Source organism: Orbicella franksi, chromosome 14, assembly GCF_964199315.1.
Source record: "Orbicella franksi chromosome 14, jaOrbFran1.1, whole genome shotgun sequence".
NCBI classification, from domain to species: Eukaryota; Metazoa; Cnidaria; class Anthozoa; order Scleractinia; family Merulinidae; genus Orbicella; species Orbicella franksi.
In genome coordinates this window covers 6,960,591-6,987,796 of record NC_138158.1, presented here as the reverse complement: position 1 = coordinate 6,987,796, position 27,206 = coordinate 6,960,591, and the positions used below count along the sequence as shown (strand labels likewise).

Sequence of the window (27,206 nt, the reverse complement as noted above, 5' to 3'; positions counted from 1 at the left end):
TTTTTTCAAAGTCAATGTGAACCCTAAATGTCCTTCGTTTAGACTTCTCAGGAATTTGATTATCAATTTGCATCAAAATTTTCCTTCAAAACTTTGGAAAAACGAAAAAAACGTTGCCATTTCCTAGACGATCTCCAGCCACTGCACACTAATGGCTGATAGTGTTCAATGGTTCAGCGAATCAGATTACAGCATTTGCATTAGTATACTAGTAGAATTCTGCTAATGAGTTTTAGCATAAATCTACAGTCATAATATCACGAGTGTCGATCTCTGATCAGCTACGCTACTCACTGTCTAGTCTGTTGTATTATTATTATTATTATTATTATTATTATTATTATTATTATTATTATTATTATTATTATTATTATTATTATAACAAACTGGCACCAACTTCTTACCGTCTCCGAACTGTCTCTGAAGAGAATTTAGATAAAGTTTTGATCGACTCGTAGATTTATACTAAAACACTCATTAGATAATTCGATTTGCATGCTTCATAGTTGACTCGCGCTGTACCTTTCGTCAGACACGCGACAGAAATCACGAGCTAATAATCTAAATGTTTTATATAATAGAAGGTATGAGAGAACTCCAAGAAGCTGTGGGAATACTCTGTTACGTTCATTGTGTTCCCACAGCATTTCTTGTTTTCTAAACTTCGTTTCAAAATGTTTACTGTTTCTTCGACGAAAATATGAACACGACACAAGAAATATAAGTGATAGAACCAATGCACGAGCAAATTTGGTTGCCTTGTTAATGAAATGCTGTGTATTCAATATCTTAAATCAGCACTCAATGTACAGTCTGATTCTCTTCGTGCTAAAGTATTCATGTAATTAGCTTGGTACTCTCCGTGTGCAAATTCGCTTCAACTTAGCCTCTTCACAAACCGCTTTTTATCATTAATTATGTAACCTTGATAATGGGGCAAGATGCACCGAAACGTCGGTTTCTATCACTTATATTTCTTGTCTCGTGTATTTCCAAATCGTTTCCTATAAAATATGAACATTGCAATTTTTTCTAATTCTTTTTATTCCCGCCAGCTTGTGAACCCCCCTTTTAATTGCCGCCCCCTTTTCTCACTGGTATCTGTTTTTTGGGCCTAAAATTTTCTCGACTGTAGATAGCCGGCATAATTGTTGAATTATTCCACCTCGGGTTTTCTCTACAAGGTCTGGGATCGAAACGAAACTCTCGTCCAAACACACGGTGGTCAAATCTCGTAGTCTTGCAATAAGTTGAAAAGTCGGGAGTAGGCATCGCATCTTTTGGACCATCGTTGTCATTCTTCCCAAATGCCCTCATCTCCTCAACGTAGGTCCCGTGAATCCCAAGATACGAGTCGCACACCTTGGAAATATTTTGAAATTTTGGCAAAAACGAAGCGGGCGGATGATGATGCAGTCTTGGATCATGGAAATACCTTTTGGGCAAGTTTTGCATCCACAGGCCTATTTGCTGATCAGCAAACGGGTGACATAACGTCTTGTTCTCGTCTTGCTCTACAAATTTGTGGATCACATCGTCTGAAAATATCACGAATGCTTCATCCACCCACGTAATACCTACTTGGCAATGAAAATGTCCCCAGACTAGATTGCTGGTCGGTCTAAAGGGAAGCTCATTTAGAAGTCTCTTTAAACACACAAAGTAATCGTCATCGACCTTCAGAAGGTACTTGAAATCAAAATTAGCATTCACCCATTTGATTTGATTTAGAAAGCGCAGCCCGAATTCCATGCCTCCACGAAGCGGTTGAAATACCATGTCCTGGAAGTGGTTTCTTTCTTGGAGTAGACTGATACGCTTAGAACGATCCTCAATGATACCATCGGTAACAAAGAAGCACTTCACCTGTTTAAGACAAATTAACTGCGATTAGCAGTTTTCTAAAAATGTCTTTAGAACACATGTACATCTCTAATTAGCTTGGAAAGAAATAATATATCTACTTCAGCTTGCAATTCGTTCAGGAGGGTGTTATTATCAATCAGCAAGAGTATACTTTCAGCCAGTGAGTAGATGAAGGCCAAAATCAGTCCCAATTTTTCTTTCGAAACGGCGACGTGCATTGACTTCGTGTTCTGATTGGTTCATTGCGGTTCGCCATTCTGATATCTTTGGGTTTGGTTTTACCACACTTTTCCACCTTAAATGGTGACTCACAACGGTTTTCAGCATTTTATCAGCACTTTGATTTCATAAGTAAGCTGATGCCATAAAGAAGCTGTTGTTTCATGCTTCACTCGAAACAGCGAAATAACTGGCCTGGGTTACAGAAAACAGTATTTCTCCCTCTTCAGACGAAACCTCTTTGTTAAGTTGGTTAAAAACGTTTTTCTTTTTGAAGTTTTTAAATTGTTTATTCGAACAATGATTGAAGAGATGTTTCCGTATCTTTTAATCGGACAAGCAATCATTATCCCTAAGTAATTTCCAATGCCTCCGCCAATCATAAAAGTCCAAATCTCTTGCTCTGCAAAATTAGGAACCTACGATATCACCTTTCTCAACATTCCCTAAAAATAGGTACCCAAAGGGTACATGTGTGGGATACCTCATTTGAATTAACGGACACGAACCTATGACAGTAGTGTGATATACCACAGGTATCCCACACTAAAATAACTTTTATTATATTTACCTGGCTTTCTGTGCAATGTCTCCACCATGTGGACCTGATGGCCATTCTTCTGTCGGACTTATGTGGCGCACTGTTGGTAACAACCAATAGATGCAGTCGTTCCTTGCCACTTCCTAAGTCGTTAAAGTTCATCAGTTGAACGAAATCGTCTGGAGGTGTTTCGTTCAGTGAAATAGATGCGTTTCGTAGCAATCGTGGCATGCCTAAATGTGTTACATTATAAACCATCAAAAGTAGAGAGCTTGCGAATCCCAGACTAAACACTGTATATACGAGGGATTTTATCCTACACTTCATGATGTGTGGCGCCGGATTGAAATGCAGTTGTTAGATCTAAGAGAAAATTGGTCAAGAAAATAACATCTCGATTAGTCGCGATATATCTTCTTGCTAGTTGGTTAGTTTTAATGTTCGCATGCGGTGACAGTGCCTTTTAGTTGGACTTATAAGGGTAAATGAAGGTGTATGATGGAATATGAAGATAAATAAAGGAGTGTGAAGGTAAATGAATGTGTATGAAGGTAAATATAAAGATGTACGGAGCTGCATGAAGGTGTATAATGGAGGGAACCATTTAGCCGAAAATGTCGGAAATTGTGCGAGAAGCATCAAATAGACTGACTGCAACTGGTAAGAAATTTTCGAAAATTTGCGTTAAAATACTATTCTGCATTTTCGGAAATTGAAACCAGATATTTTGGTTAAATGGAAAAGCGCTCAATATTTTTTTAGTGGCCGTTTGAAATGTTTCTAACACCGGCATGCTGCTGTCTATGCAGTATGAGGTTTTACAGTCTGTTTGGAAGTTTTAAAGTTTTCAAAAGCTAGGTTCCTTTTCAATCTGCATGTCCTAATTCAACTTGAAGATCACGATAGCCAGGACTATTATAGTATTTACTTTCATGATATTTATATACAAAGGTTTTGTAATGTACAAGCAAGTTAAAATTAACGACACCATTTTCAAGTTCAAAAAGATCAGAAATAAACTGTCAGAAAAATATTAACATATTAAATAATTAATTAATATGCAATGTCACGCAAATGTCCAAACGGTAAATGTTTGGCGACCAAACATCATCAAACATTGTTTGGTCACCAAACATGCTAATGTTGAAGTGACTGGCCAAACGGTTAAAACATGCTTGATCAAAAACACAGATCAAACTATGGATACAAGCCGCTGAACAAGCGTGGGACGCATGCGCGCGCCAAACATGTTTGAAACAGCTATCCAAACGAACAAAACATCGCCCATTAAACACGAGAACAAAAGAAATGTTTAAGTTGTTTGATTGAATGTTTGATGGCCTTTGATGACCAAACACGATCAAACACGATCAAACAGCACCAAACAAGGTGGCCAAACGGTAAAATGTTAGGTCACCAAACAATGTTTGATGGTGTTTGGTCGCCAAACATTTCCCGTTTGGACAGGCCGTGAAGTTTATTTGTTCCCTAATTATAGCTGACAAACATGCAAGGTTCCTAACGGTCCATTACAAAATAAGATTAAAACAGTTACCTTGTTTGAAACTTACAACAAATACATTAAATAAATAATATAATAGTTGTACTGAAATCAGAGCAAGCTTGGTAATTAGAGGTTTTCTACTTCTCAGTTGAAAACCTTTCAACAAAAACTTAATGATAAGGAGCAATTAATGACAAGGCAAAATTATTGATGCATGGCCAGTATTGACCTGAAAATAAAGATGATATTGTTGTCATTGTCTCGGCCTCACGACACGCAAACCAAAATTCATTCAACCAATCAACCCTCGTCAATTTGTTGCTAAACGTAATCAGATAAAATAATCCACTATGATCTGCATCTTGACGCAACCGACATAATGAGACAGGAACTTACATGTAAAAACTATCATTTCCTTTCTAAATCGTGAAGGAAATCCGAGGGAGCAACTACACAGTACAAGGCCAAGTTTGAAGGTCCATGGATTTACTGGCTCGTTTGGCTCGGCACTGGATAAAAGGACGAAGAATAATGGATGATTAAAAGTGGCCCTGTATTCTCTAGTTTAGCGACTACACAATAAAGGGCCACTTTTCAAGGTGCATAAATGTCTCCTTATTCTGTAGTTTAGCCGAGCAATCAATGACAACGAAAAATCTTTGTTGCGTGACCAGAAATAATGTAGCATGTGTAGGTGGTTTGCAACCATTCCCAAGAGATTCAAATGACAAAGACTGGTGTCAGTGTTGGATGACAGGAACAATAAAGCTAACAAGACTTCTTTTGTTAATGGATATCCAACATGGCGGCAATGACGTCCGTAGCAAACGATCAAAGCGATCAACAAATTCCTCTTATTCATCAGGGAAAACACGCTGAAATCACAGTGACCCTAGAATTTTCTTCCAGCCTTCAATGGTGTTAAATCAGCCGTGTCAAATGTATTTCAATTTTCCCTGACTTCTCATCAAAATGTCAATTTTCCCTGAGTCGAAATTAAGGTCCCTGACCTTGAAGAAATTTTTTCTTCCCTGAACATTTCCTAACCAGGACTAACCATTTTTTGAGAAGGTTACAAAACGGGACTTAGGTCATTTCGCTGTCAAGTGACATTAAATTTCACTGAACTCTTTGTAAACTAGATTATTTAAATTAGAAACTGCATTATATTTACATAACTCCTGATACAATATGCTACTCAACCTCTTCAGACACAGTCTTAGAAGCAAGCGAGGCATATCATACGTTATTCAAGATTAGCGAACGGGAAAACCGGCTATGCCACAACCGTGAAGCGAAAGTTGGAAAATGAATTCAGATGGTTAAATACCCGAAATTTTGACCAGCCACACTTACAAAGAACCGTTACTTCCTTTTTTAAGCTAGCAAAACAGGGAAAAGTCCGACCTGGCAGTAAATCAACATTTTCCTTGAGCTCTAAATACCGTAAACTCTTGTCAAACCCAAATCCAACACGATACCGCGCTGGACACTACAGTAGCTAACTTTCTGTCGTGCAGGCATTGTTAATCTTAGTGACGGAGTAACTGATGAAGATGAAGCCGCCGCTGCGGGGGGCTTCAAAGATCTTCAGGCAGTATGTTCAGATCTGTTTCGTCGCTGTGGACACTCAACTCAACGTCGATTTATAATCTTATTAACGCAGTCGACACAACTTTCGCGAGTAGCTAAACCACACCACGAATTTTAAACGAGGCTAGACACGAAGTTCTACGACAAACATCATTTCCTTTCATATAATTTTAAGCACTTTTGGAATTTTGATCACAACTAACCTATACCAAAAGTTCACTTCCTCTGAAAAGTATGTTCGCAATCGACATAACATTGGAGAAATCAGTTGTTTCACTCATTAATATTGTGAGGTTCCTTCAAGAAGCCTCCTCTATGCTCAAAATTAGGTGGAAAGGAGCAACCTTAAAATTCCTAATTTTCTACCTAAACTTCTTGTTTAGGTAGTCTCGTCGATGAGAAGGGTTTTTGACAGTCAATAGTAGATAGCTCGTTAGTTATATGGCAACATACTCTGCGATACAGAGATCCTTGTTCGGTGAGCTCTCACTGAGCAGAAAGAGAAGCGAATCTCTGTCTCGCAGGATAATGGAGATAAAGTTTGGTGAAACGTTCGGAAAAGGTTCGAAATTGTTGACAGTGAAGTCGTTTGGCTCGCCTTCAGCGCTGATTGCAATCGGTTATCTTCATATTTTCCGACGAAAAACTAGTGAAAATTTTTATCATATATTCTGTGGTTACACTAAAGTAAGACAAACGCAAAATTGCGGCCGAACAATAATTTTGCATAATTTTAAACCGCTTTCATTATCCCCTTCACCTTATCATGAATAAACTACAGCCATGCTTAATGAAACGTTCTCATTCTCGACATAGCATCGAAGATACTGCACACGGATTAGAGACTTTTACTGATTTGTTTCTTACTAAAACTTGTTGCTCAAACAATCCCATCGAGAACGGGTGTTTCAAATACAGTAACTCTTGATTAGCAATAGTCTTTGTCAAACATTTAAGAATGGCAGCCCTTCGTTCCGCCATAGTGGCTCGCCTTCAAAGCCGACCAAAACCGACTATCTTAGCAATTTTCAAAGAAAAAGACAATCTTATTAACGCAGTTGACACAACTTTCGCGAATACCCCTACCACACCACGAATTTTAAACGAGGCTAGTCACGAATTTCTACGAGAAACATTAGTTCCTTTCATATCATTTTAAGCACCTTAAGAATTTTCATCCTAACTAACCTATACCTAAAGTTCACTTCCCCTGAAAAGTATGTTCGCAATCGACATAACATTGGAGAAATCAGTTGTTTCACTCATTACTATTGTGAGGTTCCTTCAAGCAGCTTCTTCTACGCTCAAAATTGGGTAGAAAGGAGCAACCTTAAAATTCCTAATTTTTCTCCTAAACTTCTTGTTTAGGTAGGCTCGTCGATGAGAAGGGTGTTCCGACAGTCAATAGAAGATAGCTCGTTAGTTATATGGCAATATACTCTGTGACACAGAATTTCCCTTCTCTTTCTGCTCAGTGAGAGTTCACCGTGCTGAAAGAGACAGGAAATTCTGTCTCGCAACTCGCAGGGTAATGGCAATAACATTTGGCGAAACTTTCATAGAAGGTTCGCAAATATGGTTGACAATTAAGTCGTTTGGTTCGCCCTCAGAGCCGATCTAAATCGGCTTTCTTCATAGTTTGCAGCGAAAAACTAGTGAAACAGTTTAATCGTCTATTCTGTGGTTACACTAAAGCCCTGTAAGACTTAAACGCAAACTTTCGGCCGAACAATAATTTTGCTCAATTTTAAACCACCTTATCATGAATAAACTATCCCGCCATGCTTAATGAAAAGTTCTTATTCTCGACATAGCATCGAAGATGTTGCACACGGATAAGAGACTTATATTGATTTGTTTCTTACTAAAACTTATTCCTCAAACAATCCCATCGATAACGGGTGTTTCAAATACAGTAACTCTTGATTCGCAATAGTCTTTGTGAAACATTTATGAATGGGAGCCCTTCGTTCCGCCATATTGGCTCCCTTCGAAGCCGACCAAAACCGACCATCTTGACTATTTTCAAAGAAAAATACAATGGATTCTAAACCGTTGATTTGGTAGTTTGTAACTTAACTACAAAATTCCACTCAAATCGTATGTCTCACCCCATTTTAAATTTTTATATCGACTTGCCTATCATGGGTAAACCTTGTTAATGCTAAGAAAGTGTTAGGATAAATGCAACCTTAGACGGACACATGAATCTTAAAATTGAAGTTCAAGTCCACTCCTTGTTTGCGACGTGTTGCGTGTTATCAGCTGATTTAAGGCCCGTTCCAAACGCCGCTCCATTCATGCGCCGAACGTAACTGATGAGTTAAGTACGGCAGAAGAGCGCTGATTCAAAGTTTAAATTAGTTTGGTGCAGCAGGTTAGGTTTGGTGCGGCAAACAACATTGAATTCGGCAGGGTCTGTCGCACTATGCAACGTTGGAGCGGCAGCTGATTCATACGGCGTTCTCCTCATGTGTCAAACCTAATGCATAAATTACTGTAATTTATTTTTCATATAACGGGACTCGTGATTGGCTCAAAATTGAGTGGCGTGACCAGTCATGCATGAAGCTCAAAGTCGTCGCTAAAAATAAAGACAACAAAATATCAGTATGCCTTCGATTTATGAAAAGCGGGACTGTATAAGCGAGTTTCTTTAGCGCAAATTCATTTTTTGCTTTTTCTTCGTGATAATAGCCCGGATTATTAGATTTCCCTTTAACAAGTCGATTTAACCGGGAGAAAACCTGTCTAAATACAAACACTGAACCTTGAGTTTGCATTGCTTTCCTAACTAACTGAGATCACAGTCACCCTAGAAGTCTCTTTCACACTTACAGAGAACCGTTACTTCCTTTTTAAGCTAGCAAAACAGGGAAAAGTCCGACCTGGCAGTAAATCAACATTTTCCTTGAGCTCTAAATACCGTAAACTCTTGTCAAACCCAAATCCAACACGATACCGCGCTGGACACTACAGTAGCTAACTTTCTGTCGTGCAGGCATTGTTAATCTTAGTGACGGAGTAACTGATGAAGATGAAACCGCAGCTGCTGGGGGCTTAAAAAGATCTTCAGGCAGTATGTTCAGATCTGTTTCGTCGCGGTGGACACTCAACTCAACGTCGATTTACAATCTTATTAACGTTGTCGACACAACTTTCGCGAATACCTCAACCACACCACGAATTTTAAACGAGGCTAGAAACGAAGTTCTACGACAAACATCATTTCCTTTCATATAATTTTAAGCACTTTTGGAATGTTGATCACAACTAACCTATACCTAAAGTTCACTTCCTCTGAAAAGTATGTTCGCAATCGACATAATATTGGAGAAATCAGTTGTTTCACTCATTAATATTGCGAGGTTCCTTCAAGCAGCCTCCTCTATGCTCAAAATTAGGTGGAAAGGAGCAACCTTAAAATTCCTAATTTTCTACCTAAACTTCTTGTTTAGGTAGTCTCGTCGATGAGAAGGGTTTTTGACAGTCAATAGTAGATAGCTCGTTAGTTATATGGCAACATACTCTGCGATACAGAGATTCTCGTTCGGTGAGCTCTCACTGAGCAGAAAGAGAAGCGAATCTCTGTCTCGCAGGATAATGGAGATAAAGTTTGGCGAAACGTTCGGAAAAGGTTCGAAATTGTTGACAGTGAAGTCGTTTGGCTCGCCTTCAGCGCTGATTGCAATCGGTTATCTTCATATTTTCCGACGAAAAACTAGTGAAAATTTTTATCATATATTCTGTGGTTACACTAAAGTAAGACAAACGCAAAATTGCGGCCGAGCAATAATTTTGCATAATTTTAAACCGCTTTCATTATCCCCTTCACCTTATCATGAATAAACTACAGCCATGCTTAATGAAACGTTCTCATTCTCGACATAGCATCGAAGATACTGCACACGGATTAGAGACTTTTACAGATTTGTTTCTTACTAAAACTTGTTGCTCAAACAATCCCATCGAGAACGGGTGTTTCAAATACAGTAACTCTTGATTAGCTTTCTTGTCTTTGTCAAACATTTAAGAATGGCAGCCCTTCGTTCCGCCATAGTGGCTCGCCTTCAAAGCCGACCAAAACCGACTATCTTAGCAATTTTCAAAGAAAAAGACAATCTTATTAACGCAGTCGACACAACTTTCGCGAATACCCCTACCACACCACGAATTTTAAACGAGGCTAGTCACGAATTTCTACGAGAAACATTAGTTCCTTTCATATCATTTTAAGCACCTTAAGAATTTTCATCCTAACTAACCTATACCTAAAGTTCACTTCCCCTGAAAAGTATGTTCGCAATCGACATAACATTGGAGAAATCAGTTGTTTCACTCATTACTATTGTGAGGTTCCTTCAAGCAGCTTCTTCTACGCTCAAAATTGGGTAGAAAGGAGCAACCTTAAAATTCCTAATTTTTCTCCTAAACTTCTTGTTTAGGTAGGCTCGTCGATGAGAAGGGTGTTCCGACAGTCAATAGAAGATAGCTCGTTAGTTATATGGCAATATACTCTGTGACACAGAATTTCCCTTCTCTTTCTGCTCAGTGAGAGTTCACCGTGCTGAAAGAGACAGGAAATTCTGTCTCGCAACTCGCAGGGTAATGGCAATAACATTTGGCGAAACTTTCATAGAAGGTTCGCAAATATGGTTGACAATTAAGTCGTTTGGTTCGCCCTCAGAGCCGATCTAAATCGGCTTTCTTCATAGTTTGCAGCGAAAAACTAGTGAAACAGTTTAATCGTCTATTCTGTGGTTACACTAAAGCCCTGTAAGACTTAAACGCAAACTTTCGGCCGAACAATAATTTTGCTCAATTTTAAACCACCTTATCATGAATAAACTATCCCGCCATGCTTAATGAAACGTTCTTATTTTCGACATAGCTTCGAAGATGTTGCACACGGATAAGAGACTTATATTGATTTGCTTCTTACTAAAACTTATTGCTCAAACAATCCCATCGATAACGGGTGTTTCAAATACAGTAACTCTTGATTCGCAATAGTCTTTGTGAAACATTTATGAATGGCGGCCCTTCGTTCCGCCATATTGGCTCCCTTCGAAGCCGACCAAAACCGACCATCTTGACTATTTTCAAAGAAAAATACAATGGATTCTAAAACGTTGATTTGGTAGTTTGTAACTTAACTACAAAATTCCACTCAAATCGTATTAATGCGTTTTAATGTCTCACCCCATTTTAAATTTTTATATCGACTTGCCTATCATGGGTAAACCTTGTTAATGCTAAGAAAGTCTTAGGATAAATGCAACCTTAGACGGACACATGAATCTTATGGGGTAAGACACATAACTGCTAAACAGAGTTTCGTCTGTAACAGCTCGGATAGTTGCAGCTCCGTGCGGAAAAAAAATGGAGCAGGGCGAAATGATTTTCTCCATACAATTCGCGCAGCTATTAATCAGGACTGACAAACAAACTAATACTCAATACTCTAGAAACATGTAGAAAACACTACACTGATCCTTATGTCGTTCTGACATAACCAAAGTCACCTGATGTACATATGTTTGCTAGAAGTGTTACTACTCGTGTCCCCTACCTGGAGAAATTGTCTGAGCCTCAATTTTCCTGAAAGAAACCACGCGATGCCAGTCAAAGGAGTAAAAATGAGTTCTGAGACTGTGGTCACGCTAACGAAGTTCCATTTCATGTCAGTTCTAAACAAGTAATATCCTATCGGCCAAACCAGCTAAGCTCACGCTTTGCTTCACTGTTCGTCAATGGGATTATGCTCAAGACGAAAATTTAGTGCATAAATTACATTCAGGGACACATACCACCTTTGTTTTGACACTTAGTTTAGCCGGAGGGTCTTCTTAAAATTGAAGTTCAAGTCCACTCCTTGTTTGCGACTTGTTACGTGTTATCAGCTGATTTAAGGCCCGTTCCAAACGACGCTCCATTCATGCGCCGAACCTAACTGATGAGTTAAGTACGGCAGAAGAGCGCTGAGTCAAAGTTTGAATCAGTTTGGTGCGGCACGTTAGGTTTGGTGTGGCAAACAATATTGAATTCGGCAGAGTCTGTCGCACTATGCGACGTTGGAGCGGTAGCTGATTCATACGGTGTTCTCCTCATGTGTCGAACCTAATGCATAAATTACTGTACTTTATTTTTCATATAACGGGACTCGTGATTGGCTCAAAATTGAGTGGCGTGACCAGTCATGCATGAAGCTCAAAGTCGTCGCTAAAAATAAAGACAACAAATTACCAGTATGCCTTCGATTTATGAGAAACGGGACTGTATAAGCGAGTTTCTTTAGCGCAAATTCATTTTTTGCTTTTTCTTCGTGATAATAGCCCAGCTTATTAGATTTCCCTTTAACAAGTCGATTTAACCGGGAGAAAACCTGTCTAAATACAAACACTGAACATTGAGTTTGCATTTGCTTTCCTAACTAACTGAGATCACAGAGACCGGTACCCTAGAAGTTTCTTCCAGCCTTCAATGGTGTTAAATCAGCCGTGTTAAATGTATTTCAATTTGCCCTGACTTCCCATCAAAATGTCAATTTTCCCTGAGTCGAAATTAAGGTCCCTGACGTTGAAGAAATTTTTTCTTCCCTGAACATTTCCTAACCGGGACTAACCATTTTTTGAGAAGGTTACAAAATGGGACTTAGGACATTTCGCTGTCAAGTGATATTAAATTTCACTGAACTCTTTGTAAACTAGATTATTTAAATTAGAAAATGAATTATATTTACATAACTCCTGATACAATATGCTACTCAACCTCTTAAGACACAGACTTAGAAGCAAGCGAGGCATATCATACGTTATTCAAGAGTAGCGAACGGGAAAACCGGCTATGCCACAGCCATGAAGCGAAAGTTGGAAAATGAATTCAGATGGTTAAATACCCGAAATTTTGAACAGCGACACTTACAGAGAACCGTTACTTCCTTTTTAAGCTAGCAAAATAGGGAAAAGTCCGACCTGGCAGTAAATCAACATTTTCCTTGAGCTCTAAATACCGTAAACTCTTGTCAAACCCAAATCCAACACGATACCACGCTGGACACTACAGTAGCTAACTTTCTGTCGTACAGGCATTGTTAATCTTAGTGACGGAGTAACTGATGAAGATGAAGCCGCCGCTGCGGGGGGCTTCAAAGATCTTCAGGCAGTATGTTCAGATCTGTTTCGTCGCTGTGGACACTCAACTCAACGTCGATTTATAATCTTATTAACGCAGTCGACACAACTTTCGCGAGTAGCTCAACCACACCACGAATTTTAAACGAGGCTAGACACGAAGTTCTACGACAAACATCATTTCCTTTCATATAATTTTAAGCACTTTTGGAATTTTGATCACAACTAACCTATACCAAAAGTTCACTTCCTCTGAAAAGTATGTTCGCAATCGACATAACATTGGAGAAATCAGTTGTTTCACTCATTAATATTGTGAGGTTCCTTCAAGCAGCCTCCTCTATGTTCAAAATTAGGTGGAAAGGAGCACCCTTAAAATTCCTAATTTTCTACTTAAACTTCTTGTTTAGGTAGTCTCGTCGATGAAAAGGGCTTTTGACAGTCAATAGAAGATAGCTCGTTAGTTATATGGCAACATACTCTGCGATACAGAGATTCTCGTTCGGTGAGCTCTCACTGAGAAGAAAAAGAAGCGACTCTCTGTCTCGCAGGATAATGGAAATAAAGTTTGGCGAAACGTTCAGAAAAGGTTCGCAATTGTTGACAGTTAAGGTGGCCGAACACAGTTTTCAAGAGCCTCTGCCTAATTCACCATTACTTTAAAGCTATTTATGCTTTGGCGCCCGTTTTTTGCAAGAGTCAAGGTTAACCACAGAAGGGTTTATTCTCACATTTTGGCTAAGGTGAATGCTGTTGCTATGGCAACGGGGCTAGTTAAAAACAAGGCTTAAAAAATGGTTTTTGTTTATTTAAATAAAATTCAGTCGTTAGATTTTTTTCATCATTTGCCCACTCTGAATTGACATTAAATCCCTTCTGTCAACACTGTTCTAATAAAATTTTGACATAGGCGACTTTCGTAATTCGCCGTAAATCGTTTTCACTGCATGTTCTGTATTATTAAAAATTCCGTATGTCAAAATTCAGATTTTTTGCGATAGATCATTCAAGTGGTTTCTGAATTATTTTTTTGCCAAATTTCTTGAAATTCTATCGACTGGATCGTTAGAAATCGGCAAGTTTTTGCAAAAGCAATCGGTCTCAATTTTTTGAGCAACTGCGCATGCGCTGCATTTAACTGGGTTCTTTCGGTAACAAAGAAAAAGCTGAGAATTGCTGGGTTCTTTGCGTTGTTACCTTTTCTAACATAGCTTTGTAATAAAAGACTAAAGGCATCAATACACTGCGTTCAATAATAGAGAAAAATAGCGCATATAGTGCGGGTGTTGAGTAAATAAAATGATCGCTGTATTGAAGGCATGTTTGTTTTTCAATCCTTGTGCGCGCGCTGAATTGCACCAGCAAAAGCGCGCGCGAAAACTGTGTTCGGCCACGTTAAGTCGTTTGGCTCGCCTTAAGCGCTGATTGCAATCGGTTATCTTCATATTTTCCGACGAAAAACCAGTGAAAATTTTTATCATATATTCTGTGGTTACACTAAAGTAACACAAACACAAAATTGTGGCCGAACAATAATTTTGCATAATTTTAAACCGCTTTCATTATCCCCTTCACCTTATCATGAATAAACTACAGCCATGCTTAATGAAACGTTCTCATTCTCGACATAGCATCGAAGATACTGCACACGGATTAGAGACTTATATTGATTTGTTTCTTACTAAAACTTGCTGCTCAAACAATCCCATCGAGAACGGGTGTTTCAAATACAGTAACCCTTGATTAGCAATAGTCTTTGTGAAACATTTATGAATGGCAGCCCTTCGTTCCGCCATATTGGCTCCCTTCGAAGCCGACCAAAACCAACCATCTTGACTATTTTCAAAGAAAAATACAATGGATTCTAAAATGTTGATTTGGTAAATTGTAACTTAACTACAAAATTCCACTCAAATCGTATTAATGCGTTTTGATGTCTCACCCCATTTTAAATTTTTATATCGACTTGCCTATCATGGGTAAACCTTGTTAATGCTAAGAAAGTCTTAGGATAAATGCAACTTTAGACGGACACATGAATCTTATGGGGTAAGACACATAACTGCTAAACAGAGTTTCGTCTGTAACAGCTCGGATAGTTGCAGCTCCGTGCGGAAAAAAAATGGAGCAGGGCGAAATGATTTTCTCCATACAATTCGCGCAGCTATTAATCAGGACTGACAAACAAACTAATACTCAATACTCTAGAAACATGTAGAAAACACTACATTGATCCTTATGCCGCTCTGACATGACCAAAGTCACCTGATGTACATATGTTTGCTAGAAGTGTCACTACTCGTGTCCCCTACCTGGAGAAATTGTCTGAGCCTCAATTTTCCTGAAAGAAACCACGTGATGCCAGTCAAAGGAGTAAAAATGAGTTCTGAGACTGTGGTCACGCTAACGAAGTTCCACTTCTTGTCACTTCTAAACAAATAATATCCTGTCGGCCAACGGCCAGCGAAGCTCACGTTCTGCGACGTTGGAGCGGCAGCTGATTCATACGGCGTTCTCCTCATGTGTCGAACCTAATGCATAAATTACTGTACTTTATTTTTCATATAACGGGACTCGTGATTGGCTCAAAATTGAGTGGCGTGACCAGTCATGCATGAAGCTCAAAGTCGTCGCTAACACGGCACGAAAAATCGCCTTTACCGCGCGTCAAATGTGTTGTTAAAGGTTTTGTAAAGGTCGCCTTTTTACGCTTTTGACGATCTGTGACGCGAATCAAAGATCATCTGTGAATAAACCTTTACCACCAAATCAAAGGCGTGAAAGGCCGTTTTTACTCACCTGTGAACGCCTGTGTTTTTAGGTTTAAAGGTGATCCTTTGATACGCCTTTGCGCACTGTCAAAGGCGGGTCAAAAGTGTAATCAAATTTGTCTGCGATTCAAGTCAAAGGTTTGCTAAAGACGTGGTCGAAGATGGCTGTGACGCAGGCCAAAGGTTTGTCAAAGGTGCTCCGCGCGTTCCGCGCTCGCGCGTCTCGCCCGAACTTCTCGCTCGCGCTCCTCTTTCGCGATTCGCGACCGTTGATCACGTTTCGCGCGATCCACATCTTATACGCATTTTTCTGCTTGCTACACTAGCTTTGTAGCACCGCATACGAAGGATGCAATCATATCCGTACTCTTGCTTTATGTCTGACAAGTTTTGAAGATTATGTCAGCTTTAATAAGGTTATTTTGTACCAAAACTCTTGACAAATGTTAACGGAAAAGCGGCCTGGAAAGATCATTGCGCCTGATTTTAGGAAAATAAATATACTCAACTTAATTCACCTCAGTTTTAATTTTTTCTCCCGTTTTTATCAAGAGTAAATACCTTCAAGTACCTTACATAAATGTTTTGGGCTTCAGATTTCAAAAAGCCACGTTGCAGGCTTGGTTTCAAACTACACGTAATGCGACTGATCATGAGGAAAACATTGTTCTATCCATCGTGAAAACAACAGTCAACAAATTTTCCATGGTATAAAGCGCTTTTATCTAACATTGAAGTACTATGGCTAAATTCTCAGTTCCTTAAATTTACTAGACCAGACTAGACAATAGAGAGGATAACCGCAAAATTTCGGAAAGATATGGCAAACTTTGCACAAAAGTCAACTAGTGTAAAAGCCTCCTTTCCAGATGGCACGTACAGTCCGTTGCATGGAACTCCTAATGTTTTGGCAATTCTCCTTTTCTGCTGCTTGCAATTGCTAATTCTTGCATTATAAGTGGAATGGAATACAGTGTTTTCCACTTCCTTCTCATCAAAGTGGTTAAACTGCCTTGTTGGGGTCAACGCCAACTGAATCCCCATGCTTTCTAGGGAAGACACATTTTGACAAAGTCTAAGGCGTTGACGAAATTAATCAGTGCATCTTCACTGGATAAGTCCATCCTGTCAACCATTGCTTGTCTGCATTTGTCTAAACAGAAGCAAACAGACAAAAACGTTGGAAATGAATATTAAGGGTGAATCTTGGCATTCTATTCCTTAAAGTTAACCCATGGTTTTTGCTAATGTCACATTAATAAAACGTGACCAATCAGATCATTACTCCTCCTCCGAATAGTTTGTGCTTCTGTCAATAGCAAATATGTATTTAATGTTACCGCAGATTTGGAATTTTAATCTTAAACTCAGTCCACTAACAAAAGAACGGTGAAAATAGTCTTGTCTGTAGTCCATAAACATATTTTCGCTCACGCGGTTGGTCTAAACGCATCACGTGACCGAATATGCCCCAGGTAAAACCGGGCAAAATATGAGTAATATTCCTCATTTTCAAAAGATCCAGTGTGTTGCGTAATATACTTGACTGAGGATAATTAACACAATAGCTCCATATTTTGACTTTAAAAATATGTAAGGATATATGTCTTTGGCATTATGTGCTCCTCAAAGCTCACGGTTTTCCATGAGCTTTGCTCTAAGAAAACTGTTTGCTAATCTGGGAACTGGTACTGTCTGTGGACAAATATTTTCATCAGAGTGCATAACACTTTTCAGAGAAATGCATGAGTCAAGGATAGAAGAGGGGACTCGATTGGTAGCCTTTTTTTTTGTATTTCTCTCCATTCTACTTAGAGATTTGGTCACACAGATATGTCATTAAGAGCCAGTTTAACAAGCTAATTTCACCGGCTGAACAAGGGCTTATTCCCAGCTAGAATTTCATAAGAGAACAAAGACTTGGGGTCATTTTAAAAGTGCACAGCTTGGCACAAATAAACAAAAAGCTTAAAGCCAGTTTACCAGTCCATCTGTCTGTCTGTCTCTTACAGACATCTCACAACAAAGATCTTTTATGGTTGCAAAATAGCAATCTAAAAAACCAACAAATCTGACATAAACTGTGACAAGAAATGAGGAATACACACACCTTTGGGAATATTGCTGTTCCTGTGTAATGTCCACAGATCTCTTCATGATCAGTAGTGTTATCTTTTTCCTTATTTTCCTTGTAGATCATATGTGAAAAGGAGCATATAAACATATCAACAGTTAGCAACTACTTGTACACTTTTTTTTCACTGAAAAAAATTCCTGAAATTAAATAATTTAACATGAGACATACCTGCATGGAATCGCATAGCTGTTCCATTCATTGAAACAAAAATCCAGTGCAAGATGATGAATACAACCACTATGGCTCCCAGCAGCCGCATCTCATAGAGGGAAATGGCCATTATCCAGACAAATTTGCCAACAAAATTTTAAATTGAGTAAAGCAAATGAAGGTCCTTGTCAATTACTTTTGCTAAGTTATTATCAAATCCTCTACACCTTAAATTCTCTACTGATCCCATCAATAGTTATGAGTTAATCATATTATTAATTTTGCTTGAAAAAATTTGGTTTGGAAACCTGATGGCCAAACCAAAACAGTTGATATTGCAGACAACCACACAAAATTTAGATGCAAAACTCAGCTTTTACCAATCAAAAACCAACATTTCCTGAGACTGGGTTGCAAACTTTGATTCTTTTACCAAAAAGATTCCCATCCCTTGCATGTTTTCAACAACATTTTAATTTCTTAATTTTCGTCCAGGTGAGCCAGTTGATGTATTTGTCCCATAAGAAAGACAACATTTCCTCACTCAATGTCCTTGAATGAACCAAAAAGAAACAACTTTTTTTCACAGAGTGATGAGACTATAATAAAAATGATCAATTAAAATAATATTAATAAATTATAGCCAGGTTTTTTAAGTCTATTTATATAATTTCTTTGCTGGCAAAAGATATAAAAAGTTGTGGCTGAAGAAGTTATAAGATGGTCTATGCTACAAAATATAGAAATAACAAATGAATATTCCAGCCTTTTACTTACCAAAATGTTGTGATGTTTGCACACTTTGGAGCACTGCATGATTAAACTGCACCTGAGTTGACTATGAACTACAGAGTTGCATATTGTATCCTCTCCCAATTTATTCTGTTAATATCTTCAGTTCTCCTAGAATGGCTAGCTGAAGGATAAAAACAACATTCATAAGCAAATTTCCACTAGTCAGTTTTTAATTGGCATTTAATTGTCTACTGCTCAACAGACCAAGACATGAAACTCTAAAACTATTGGTACTGTCCAGAGAGGTCACATAATAATATTATTATGAGGTCAGCTTTTTAATTTGCAACTAATGGCAAGTTTGATTTTTATCAAACACTGTAACAATTTCACCCACTAAAGATAAGCTGGATTATGTGTACTAAAGACATCCATGGTCGAGTGTCGATCGACACCCTTGATCGATACTCTCAATCGACACTCGATCAACACCTGATCGATACTCAATCGACACTCCATCGACAGTCAATCTACATTTCTATTACTCAGTTTTGCAAATGTCACAGGGTAGGTGCATTTGATCACCTGGTATGACACCATTCTTACCCCAGGAGACAGTTCAAAATGTCAAATGCCTGGTAAGTTCGTGATGGGGGGGGAGGGCCAGGAGATAGTGGAGTTCCAAATGACTGATCCATAAGCCTGATACAACAAATATCAAAACATATTTTTACTACAGTTGCTACTGATCTCGCAAACTGATTGTTATCACAGTGGTCAAAATTTGTTGTGGACTCACTTGGCTGTGTTTCACGAGTCCACAACATTTTGGCCACTGTGATGATGCGTATCGTTGTCAATAAGAGTGCAGACCACGCTAAACCACATTCGATTTGTTAAATTCACACCAGTGAAGTCATTTATCAACATCAATGAACAAACATCATCATAATTTCAACTGTGGCAACAAACACAGCTTTTCTCAATAGAATGGTAACTAGAGACAAAAGCAAAAACTTATCCATAGATTAAATTTTAAGAGTCAACAACTCTTTCAATGGTATAATGAATATAATAATTAAGTCAGGTCGAGATGGTTTGTCATGCATGGCTGACAGAGTTTTTCCTTCAATGCAAATTTCCTTTACATTTACATGAGCTTTCTTTCAAGGGAATTGCTTAAGCTCAGAAATTACCAGAGGCATTGTGCACAACAATTTATACGAAGATAGGGTTAAGTTTAAGCTTAATTATTAAGTTACGTTTATTTCAAGCCCTGATCATGCTAAAATCTATGCTATGACAGACACTTCAGTTTAATGCACAAGACTTGACTGAGTAAGGAAAAAATATTACCTTTGTCAACTTTTGTAAATAAGTATATGTGAATTGAAAATAAAGTCTTGTCTTTTCTTAACGAAGAGCTTTGCCGATGAACTGAGATTCAGTCAAGTGCAATTAATCTTCGACCAAAATGTTTTCGCCGAGGATCTGTCCTACTATGAATACACGCAATTCATAGCTCTTTATTCCTTTATGTAGCCATTGCTGCGTTTAATTTACTTTTTCAACTCCGTTATTCTCTGAGCATTGAAAACAAATGAACGAAATTCAAAGACTTACCTTTCCTGGTCCAAAACACAATGAAAATTTCACCAGATCCGCCATAATGAAGCTAAATGAAGAAAAATGTCTGCATTCCTCACAGCCGTCTTCGTTGACCTTTAGTCTCTCTCTGATTGGCCAGAAAAATGCGGGAAGCCGCTGGCAGCCGCGTTTTTCCCGCTGTTTTCGAGCTGTTTTCCTGTGCCACCTCCAGGTCAAGTGAAAACTTTTTTATTAAAAAAATACACATTGGCAAGAAAGCAAGCTTTCATTTAATCGTTAAAACAGAAAAAAATACGAAAACGCAGGCTATTAGGGCGTTAAAAGAGGAGTCGCAAGATATGGCCATATTTGACCTCGCCTTTGACATGACATGACGTAGGATCAAAGTTGTACAAAGCCATGGCGCCTTCGAACGCCTTTGACATAAGAGATCAAAGGTATGCAAAGCCGTGGTGTCTTTGAACGCCTTTAACGCGCGTCAAAACTTAAGTCAAAGTTATTGACATGTTTGACCTCACCTTTAACAGGGATCAAATGTATAGCAAATCCATAAGATATTTGATTCCTCCTTTGACGTGGGTCAAAGATGGAGTCAAAGTTAACGGCATCACATTTGCCCTCTTCTTTGTCATGGATCAAATGTATCGGCAAAGCCATGACAGTTTTGACATACATTTGACGCACGTCAAAGTTTGGATCAAAGCTATGATCATATTTGACCTCGACTTTGATCAGGATCAAATTTAGAGTAGATCCAATTTTTCGTGCCGTGTAAAAATAAAGACAACAAACTACCAGTATGCCTTCGATTTATGAGAAGCGGGACTGTATAAGCGAGTTTCTTTAGCGCAAATTCATTTTTTGCTTTTTCTTCGTGATAATAGCCCGGCTTATTAGATTTCCCTTTAACAAGTCGATTTAACCGGGAGAAAACCTGTCTAAATACAAACACTGAACATTGAGTTTGCATTTGCTTTCCTAACTAACTGAAATCACAGAGACCGGTACCCTAGAAGTTTCTTCCAGCCTTTGAACTCCTAATTTTTCTCCTAAACTTCTTGTTTAGGTAGTCTCGTCGATGAGAAGGGCTTTTGACAGTCAATAGAAGATAGCTCGTTAGTTATATGGCAACATACTCTGCGATACAGAGATTCTCGTTCGGTGAGCTCTCACTGAGCAGAAAGAGAAGCGAATCTCTGTCTCGCAGGATAATGGAAATAAAGTTTGGCGAAACGTTCAGAGAAGGCTCGCAATTGTTGACAGTTAAGTCGTTTGGCTCGCCTTCAGCGCTGATTGCAATCGGTTTTCTTCATATTTTCCGACGAAAAACCAGTGAAAATTTTTATCATATATTCTGTGGTTACACTAAAGTAACACAAACGCAAAATTGTGGCCGAACAATAATTTTGCATAATTTTAAACCGCTTTCATTATCCCCTTCACCTTATCATGAATAAACTACAGCCATGCTTAATGAAACGTTCTCATTCTCGACATAGCATCGAAGATACTGCACACGGATTAGAGACTTATATTGATTTGTTTCTTACTAAAACCTGTTGCTCAAACAATCCCATCGAGAACGGGTGTTTCAAATACAGTAACTCTTGATTAGCAATAGTCTTTGTCAAACATTTAAGAATGGCAGCCCTTCGTTCCGCCATAGTGGCTCGCCTTCAAAGCCGACCAAAACCGACTATCTTAGCAATTTTCGAAGAAAAAGACAATCTTATTAACGCAGTCGACACAACTTTCGCGAATACCCCAACCACACCACGAATTTTAAACGAGGCTAGTCACGAAGTTCTACGAGAAACATTATTTCCTTTCATATAATTTTAAGCACTTTTGGAATTTTGATCATAACTAACCTTACCTAAAGTTCACTTCCTCTGAAAAGTATGTTCGCAATCGACATAACATTGGAGAAATCAGTTGTTTCACTCGTTACTATTGTGAGGTTCCTTCAAGCAGCCTCCTCTACGCTCAAAATTGGGTAGAAAGGAGCAACCTTAAAATTCCTAATTTTTCTCCTAAACTTCTTGTTTAGGTAGGCTCGTCGATGAGAAGGGTGTTTTGACAGTCAATAGAAGATGGTTCGTTAGTTATATGGCAATATACTCTGCGAGACAGAATTTCCCTTCTTTTTCTGCTCAGTGAGAGTTCACCGAGCTGAAAGAGACGGGAAATTCTGTCTCGCAGCTCGCAGGGTAATGGCAATAACGTTTGGCGAAACTTTCATAGAAGGTTCGCAAATATGGTTGACAATTAAGTCGTTTGGTTCGCCTTCAGAGCCGATCTAAATCGGCTTTCTTCATAGTTTCCAACGAAAAACTAGTGAAACAGTTTAATAGTCTATTCTGTGGTTACACTAAAGCCCTGTAAGACTTAAACGCAAACTTTCGGCCGAACAATAATTTTGCTCAATTTTAAACCACCTTATCATGAATAAACTATCCAGCCATGCTTAATGAAACGTTCTTATTCTCGACATAGCATCGAAGATGTTGCACACGGATTAGAGACTTATATTGATTTGTTTCTTACTAAAACTTATTGCTCAAACAATCCCATCGATAACGGGTGTTTCAAATACAGTAACTCTTGATTAGCAATAGTCTTTGTGAAACATTTATGAATGGCAGCCCTTCGTTCCGCCATATTGGCTCCCTTCGAAGCCGACCAAAACCGACCATCTTGACTATTTTCAAAGAAAAATACAATGGATTCTAAAACGTTGATTTGGTAGTTTGTAACTTAACTACAAAATTCCACTCAAATCGTATTAATTCGTTTTAATGTCTTACCCCATTTTTTATATCGACTTGCCTATCATGGGTAAACCTTGTTAATGCTAAGAAAGTCTTAGGATAAATGCAAACTTAGACGGACACATGAATCTTATGGGGGAAGACACATAACTGCTAAAAAGAGTTTCGTCTGTAACAGCTCGGATAGTTGCAGCTCCGTGCGGAAAAAAAATGGAGCAGGGCGAAATGATTTTCTCCATACAATTCGCGCAGCTATTAATCAGGACTGACAAACAAACTAATACTCAATACTCTAGAAACATGTAGAAAACACTACACTGATCCTTATGTCGTTCTGACATAACCAAAGTCACCTGATGTACATATGTTTGCTAGAAGTGTTACTACTCGTGTCCCCTACCTGGAGAAATTGTCTGAGCCTCAATTTTCCTGAAAGAAACCACTTGATGCCAGTCAAAGGAGTAAAAAGGAGTTCTGAGACTGTGGTCACGCTAACGAAGTTCCATTTCATGTCAGTTCTAAACAAGTAATATCCTATCGGCCAAACCAGCTAAGCTCACGTTTTGCTTCACTATTCCTCAATGGGGTTATCCTCAAGACGAAAATTTAATGCATAAATTACATTTAGGGACACATACCACCTTTGTTTTGACACTTAGTTTAGCCGGAGGGTCTTCTTAAAATTGAAGTTCAAGTCCACTCCTTGTTTGCGACTTGTTACGTGTTATCAGCTGATTTAAGACCCGTTCCAAACGTCGCTCCATTCATGCGCCGAACCTAACTGATGAGTTAAGTACGGCAGAAGAGCGCATATCAAACTTTATGTTTAATCTTTGGTGGACAATGGCTCTGGGATTAACTTGCTTTTGTGGGCATTTTTATTGTTTGCAGCTTTGAGGCTCTCTTGTTACTAGAACAAAAGTTTGAAAGAACCGACGCGTAGCAAATTAGCGAGCGCGAGATTCAGAATCTTCGTTGACGACCAGATGCTGACAATATCACCCTTCTCGGGGTGGGGTAAGTGAAATTTCACTCAGAACAACGACAATTTTACCAGGGGTACGGAAGGGAAAATTTGCTTCACGACGCGCGGGCTGTCGAAGTTTCAATATATATATAATGGCTCTGGGATGAACTTCCTTTTGTGGGCATTTTTATTGTTTGCAGCTTTGAGGCTCTTTTGTTTCTAGAACAAAACTTTGAAAGAACCGACGCGTAGCAAATTTCCGAGCACGAGATTCAAAATCTTCGTTGACGACCAGATGTTGACAATATCACCCTTCTCGGGGTGGGGTAAGGGAAATTTCGCTCAGAACAACGACAATTTTACCAGGGCTACGGAAGGGAAAATTTGCTTCATGACGCGCGGGCTGTCGAAGTTTCAATATATTTCCCTTCTTCGCGCAAATAACAAAAACCTTATTGTCTTAAAAAATTTAAACCATAACAATAGGCAAAGTTTGATATGTTTGAATCAGTTTGGTTCGGCAGGTTAGGTTTGGTGCGGCACACAACATTGAATTCAGCAGGGTCTGTCGCACTATGCGACGTTGGAGCGGCAGCTGATTCATACGGTGTTCTCCTCATGTGTCGAACCTAATACCTAAATTACTGTAATTTATTTTTCATATAACGGGACTCCTGATTGACTCAAAATTGAGTGGCGTGACCAGTCATGCATGAAGCTCAAAGTCGTCGCTAAAAATAAAGACAACAAAATACCAGTATGCCGTCGATTTATGAGAAGCGGGACTGTATAAGCGAGTTTCTTTAGCGCAAATTCATTTTTTGCTTTTTCTTCGTGATAATAGCCCGGCTTATTAGATTTCCCTTTAACAAGTCGATTTAACCGGGAGAAAACCTGTCTAAATACAAACACTGAACATTGAGTTTGCATTTGCTTTCCTAACTATTGGTATAACAACATGATAATAATAATAGTAATAATAATAATAATAATAATAATAATAATAATAAAGTTTTTTGGGCGCATTTAAAACAACGCAATGCGCTTACATTTCTTAAAAAACTAAATTAGTTGAATCCTATAAAATATTTTCAATAACAGTAATAAATAAAATAAATGAAACAATTAATTAAAATACAGTTTTTCGTAAAATAGAATAAATCAGAAGTAGGATTTCCGAAACAAGAATGTTTTGAGGGCAGATTTAAAAGACGAAAGAGATGTTGTATTTTAAACAGAATCCGGTAGACTGTTCCATAATATAGGTGCGGAGAAAGAAAAGGCACGTTCACCGTATGTCACAGAGTTTACAGTAGGGACAGTGAAAAGAAGTTTAGAGGATGAGCGTAAGCTCCGTTGCGGGAGGTATTGTTGTAGGAGGGACGACAAGTAGGCTGGACAAAGTCCATGGGTAATCTTAAAAGTGATAACAGCAAAATGTTAGTCACAGCTTTTCTATTTGGACAGAGTTCGTGAATTCAGAACGTATATTTTCTCGTCGAAAATTGTTACCAGCGGCTTCCCGAATTAAGTTCGACGCAAGTACGCCATCTCAACCAGCCGTCGCTCCAAAGTAGCTTTAAGGTGGCCGAACACAGTTTTCAAGAGCCTATGCTTAATTCACCATTACTTTTAAGCTATTTATGCTTTGGCGCTCGTTTTTTGCAAGAGTCAAGGTTAACCACAGAAAAGTTTATTCTCGCATTTTGGCTAAGGTGTGTGCTGTTGCCATGGCAACGGGGCTGGTTAAAAACAAGCCTTAAAAAATGGTTTTTGTTTATTTAAAAGAATCCAGTCGTTAGATTTTTTTCATCTTTTGCCCACTACGAATTGACATTAAATCCCTTCTGTCAACACTGTTCTAATAAAATTTTGACATAGGCGATTTTCGTAATACGCCGTAAATCGTTTTCACCGCATGTTCTGTATTATTAAAAATTCCCTATGTCAAAATTCAGATTTTTTTGCGATAGATCATTCACGTGGTTTCTGAGCTATTTTTTTGCCAAATTTCTTGAAATTCTATCGACTGGATCGTCAGAAATCCGCAAGTTTCTGCAAAAGCAATCGGTCTCAATTTTTCGAGCAACTGCGCATGCGCTGCATTTGACTGGGTTCTTTCGGTAACAAAGAGAAAGCTGAGAATTGCTGGTTTCTTTGCGTCGTTAACTTTTCTAACATATCTTTGTAATAAAAGACTAAAGCCATCAATACACTGCGTTCAATAATAGAGAAAAAATAGCACAGATAGTGCGGGTGTTGAGTAAATAAAATGATCGCTCTTTGCAATCCTTGTGCGCGCGCTCAATTGCATCAGCAAAAGCGCGTGCGAAAACTGTGTTCGGCCACCTTAAAGGCGAATTTGGTTCGTGTGTACAAGTGAACAAAACCAAAGAGGCAGAAGAAGAAATGGATTGCTGCATAGTTAACTATGATTGCTGTAGGGGAATGTAAGATCATGATCCAGTGCAAAGTGGTAAGGTATACAATCCTAATATCGGGTGATCTAACTGTTTGGTTCCCTTAGGGTTGGGAATTTTGCCATAGGGACCGCTAAGATGGCCGCTCACGAATTAATTTTGGCAAATTTCCACGAAATAAATAGTTTTGTTTGTTAAGTAGAAAAATTTTTACCTTCATGTTTGGAGGACAATTTCAGTTTAATGTTCACAAAAGCGACGTGAGATACGCAAATGAATGCGTACCTTTCACGCACGCGTTTAGGGAGAAGGGATCGCATCAATTTATCAGCAGATTATATACAAAAGAAGGTACCGATGGACAAAAATTGAAGAATATTAAAACGGATTGCGATTTGCGTTTTTGAAAAACTGTTATGCTGAACAGTTTTCAAAGTTAATTTCGTTTGTGTCCTTTAATTATAACATCCATGCAGAAAACATAAAAAAAATTGGATCTTTCTTTTCATTTTGGTTAGACATGCCAATGATAATTATCAAAGTGCTGCGTTGTGTTGGTCAAAATTCGTACAGGGCATGACTGGCTGTCATATCAGGATCTTTGTTGAAAAAGCAGGACTGGGCCAATCTTGTATTAGTGTTACGTTGACTTCGAATTTATTTTATACTGAAAAGCCTTTATGATAAATTCGTTCTGAAGAAATGACTGGTCATCGCAGTTATACGCACAACTTAAGCAGTTGTGAAATTTTTAAATTGTGCATGTGTATAACTGCGATGATCAATCATGT

The 27,206-nt window shown here is 38.6% G+C and overlaps 1 protein-coding gene and 1 long non-coding RNA gene across 4 annotated transcripts; both read right to left on the bottom strand.

Moving 5' to 3' along the window:
- On the bottom strand, nucleotides 1–27,129 carry LOC145468128 (beta-1,3-galactosyltransferase 6-like). Of its 3 annotated transcripts, XM_081451811.1 has the most exons (5): nucleotides 26,107–27,129; nucleotides 21,046–23,138; nucleotides 15,169–15,489; nucleotides 2,657–2,989; nucleotides 1–1,866 (listed from the first exon to the last, which is right to left on the bottom strand). In XM_081451811.1, exons 4-5 carry the CDS (start codon nucleotides 2,951–2,953, stop codon nucleotides 1,072–1,074), a joined length of 1,092 nt encoding a protein of 363 aa, XP_081307937.1. In that variant the 5' UTR covers nucleotides 2,954–2,989; nucleotides 15,169–15,489; nucleotides 21,046–23,138; nucleotides 26,107–27,129; the 3' UTR covers nucleotides 1–1,071. The 3 variants fall into 3 exon arrangements, with proteins under 3 accessions (XP_081307937.1, XP_081307936.1, XP_081307938.1); XM_081451810.1 differs by lacking the exons at nucleotides 15,169–15,489; nucleotides 21,046–23,138; nucleotides 26,107–27,129 and adding an exon at nucleotides 11,296–12,905; XM_081451812.1 differs by lacking the exons at nucleotides 15,169–15,489; nucleotides 21,046–23,138; nucleotides 26,107–27,129 and adding an exon at nucleotides 4,527–5,176.
- LOC145468202 (uncharacterized) lies at nucleotides 15,489–19,942 on the bottom strand. The gene is made up of 3 exons (XR_014042158.1): nucleotides 18,692–19,942; nucleotides 17,738–17,815; nucleotides 15,489–16,780 (listed from the first exon to the last, which is right to left on the bottom strand). It is a non-coding gene; the product is annotated as an uncharacterized LOC145468202 (long non-coding RNA).
- Nucleotides 27,130–27,206: the final 77 nt, after the last annotated feature.

Bases quoted from the DNA above. Each gene is read 5' to 3' on its own strand.
- LOC145468128 (XM_081451811.1), bottom strand. From the start codon at position 2,953: ATGAAGTGTAGGATAAAATCCCTCGTATATACAGTGTTTAGTCTGGGA. The intron at 1,867-2,656 runs GTAAATATAATA...TGTCTTAAACAG, and splicing joins GACATTGCACAGAAAGCCAG to GTGAAGTGCTTCTTTGTTAC.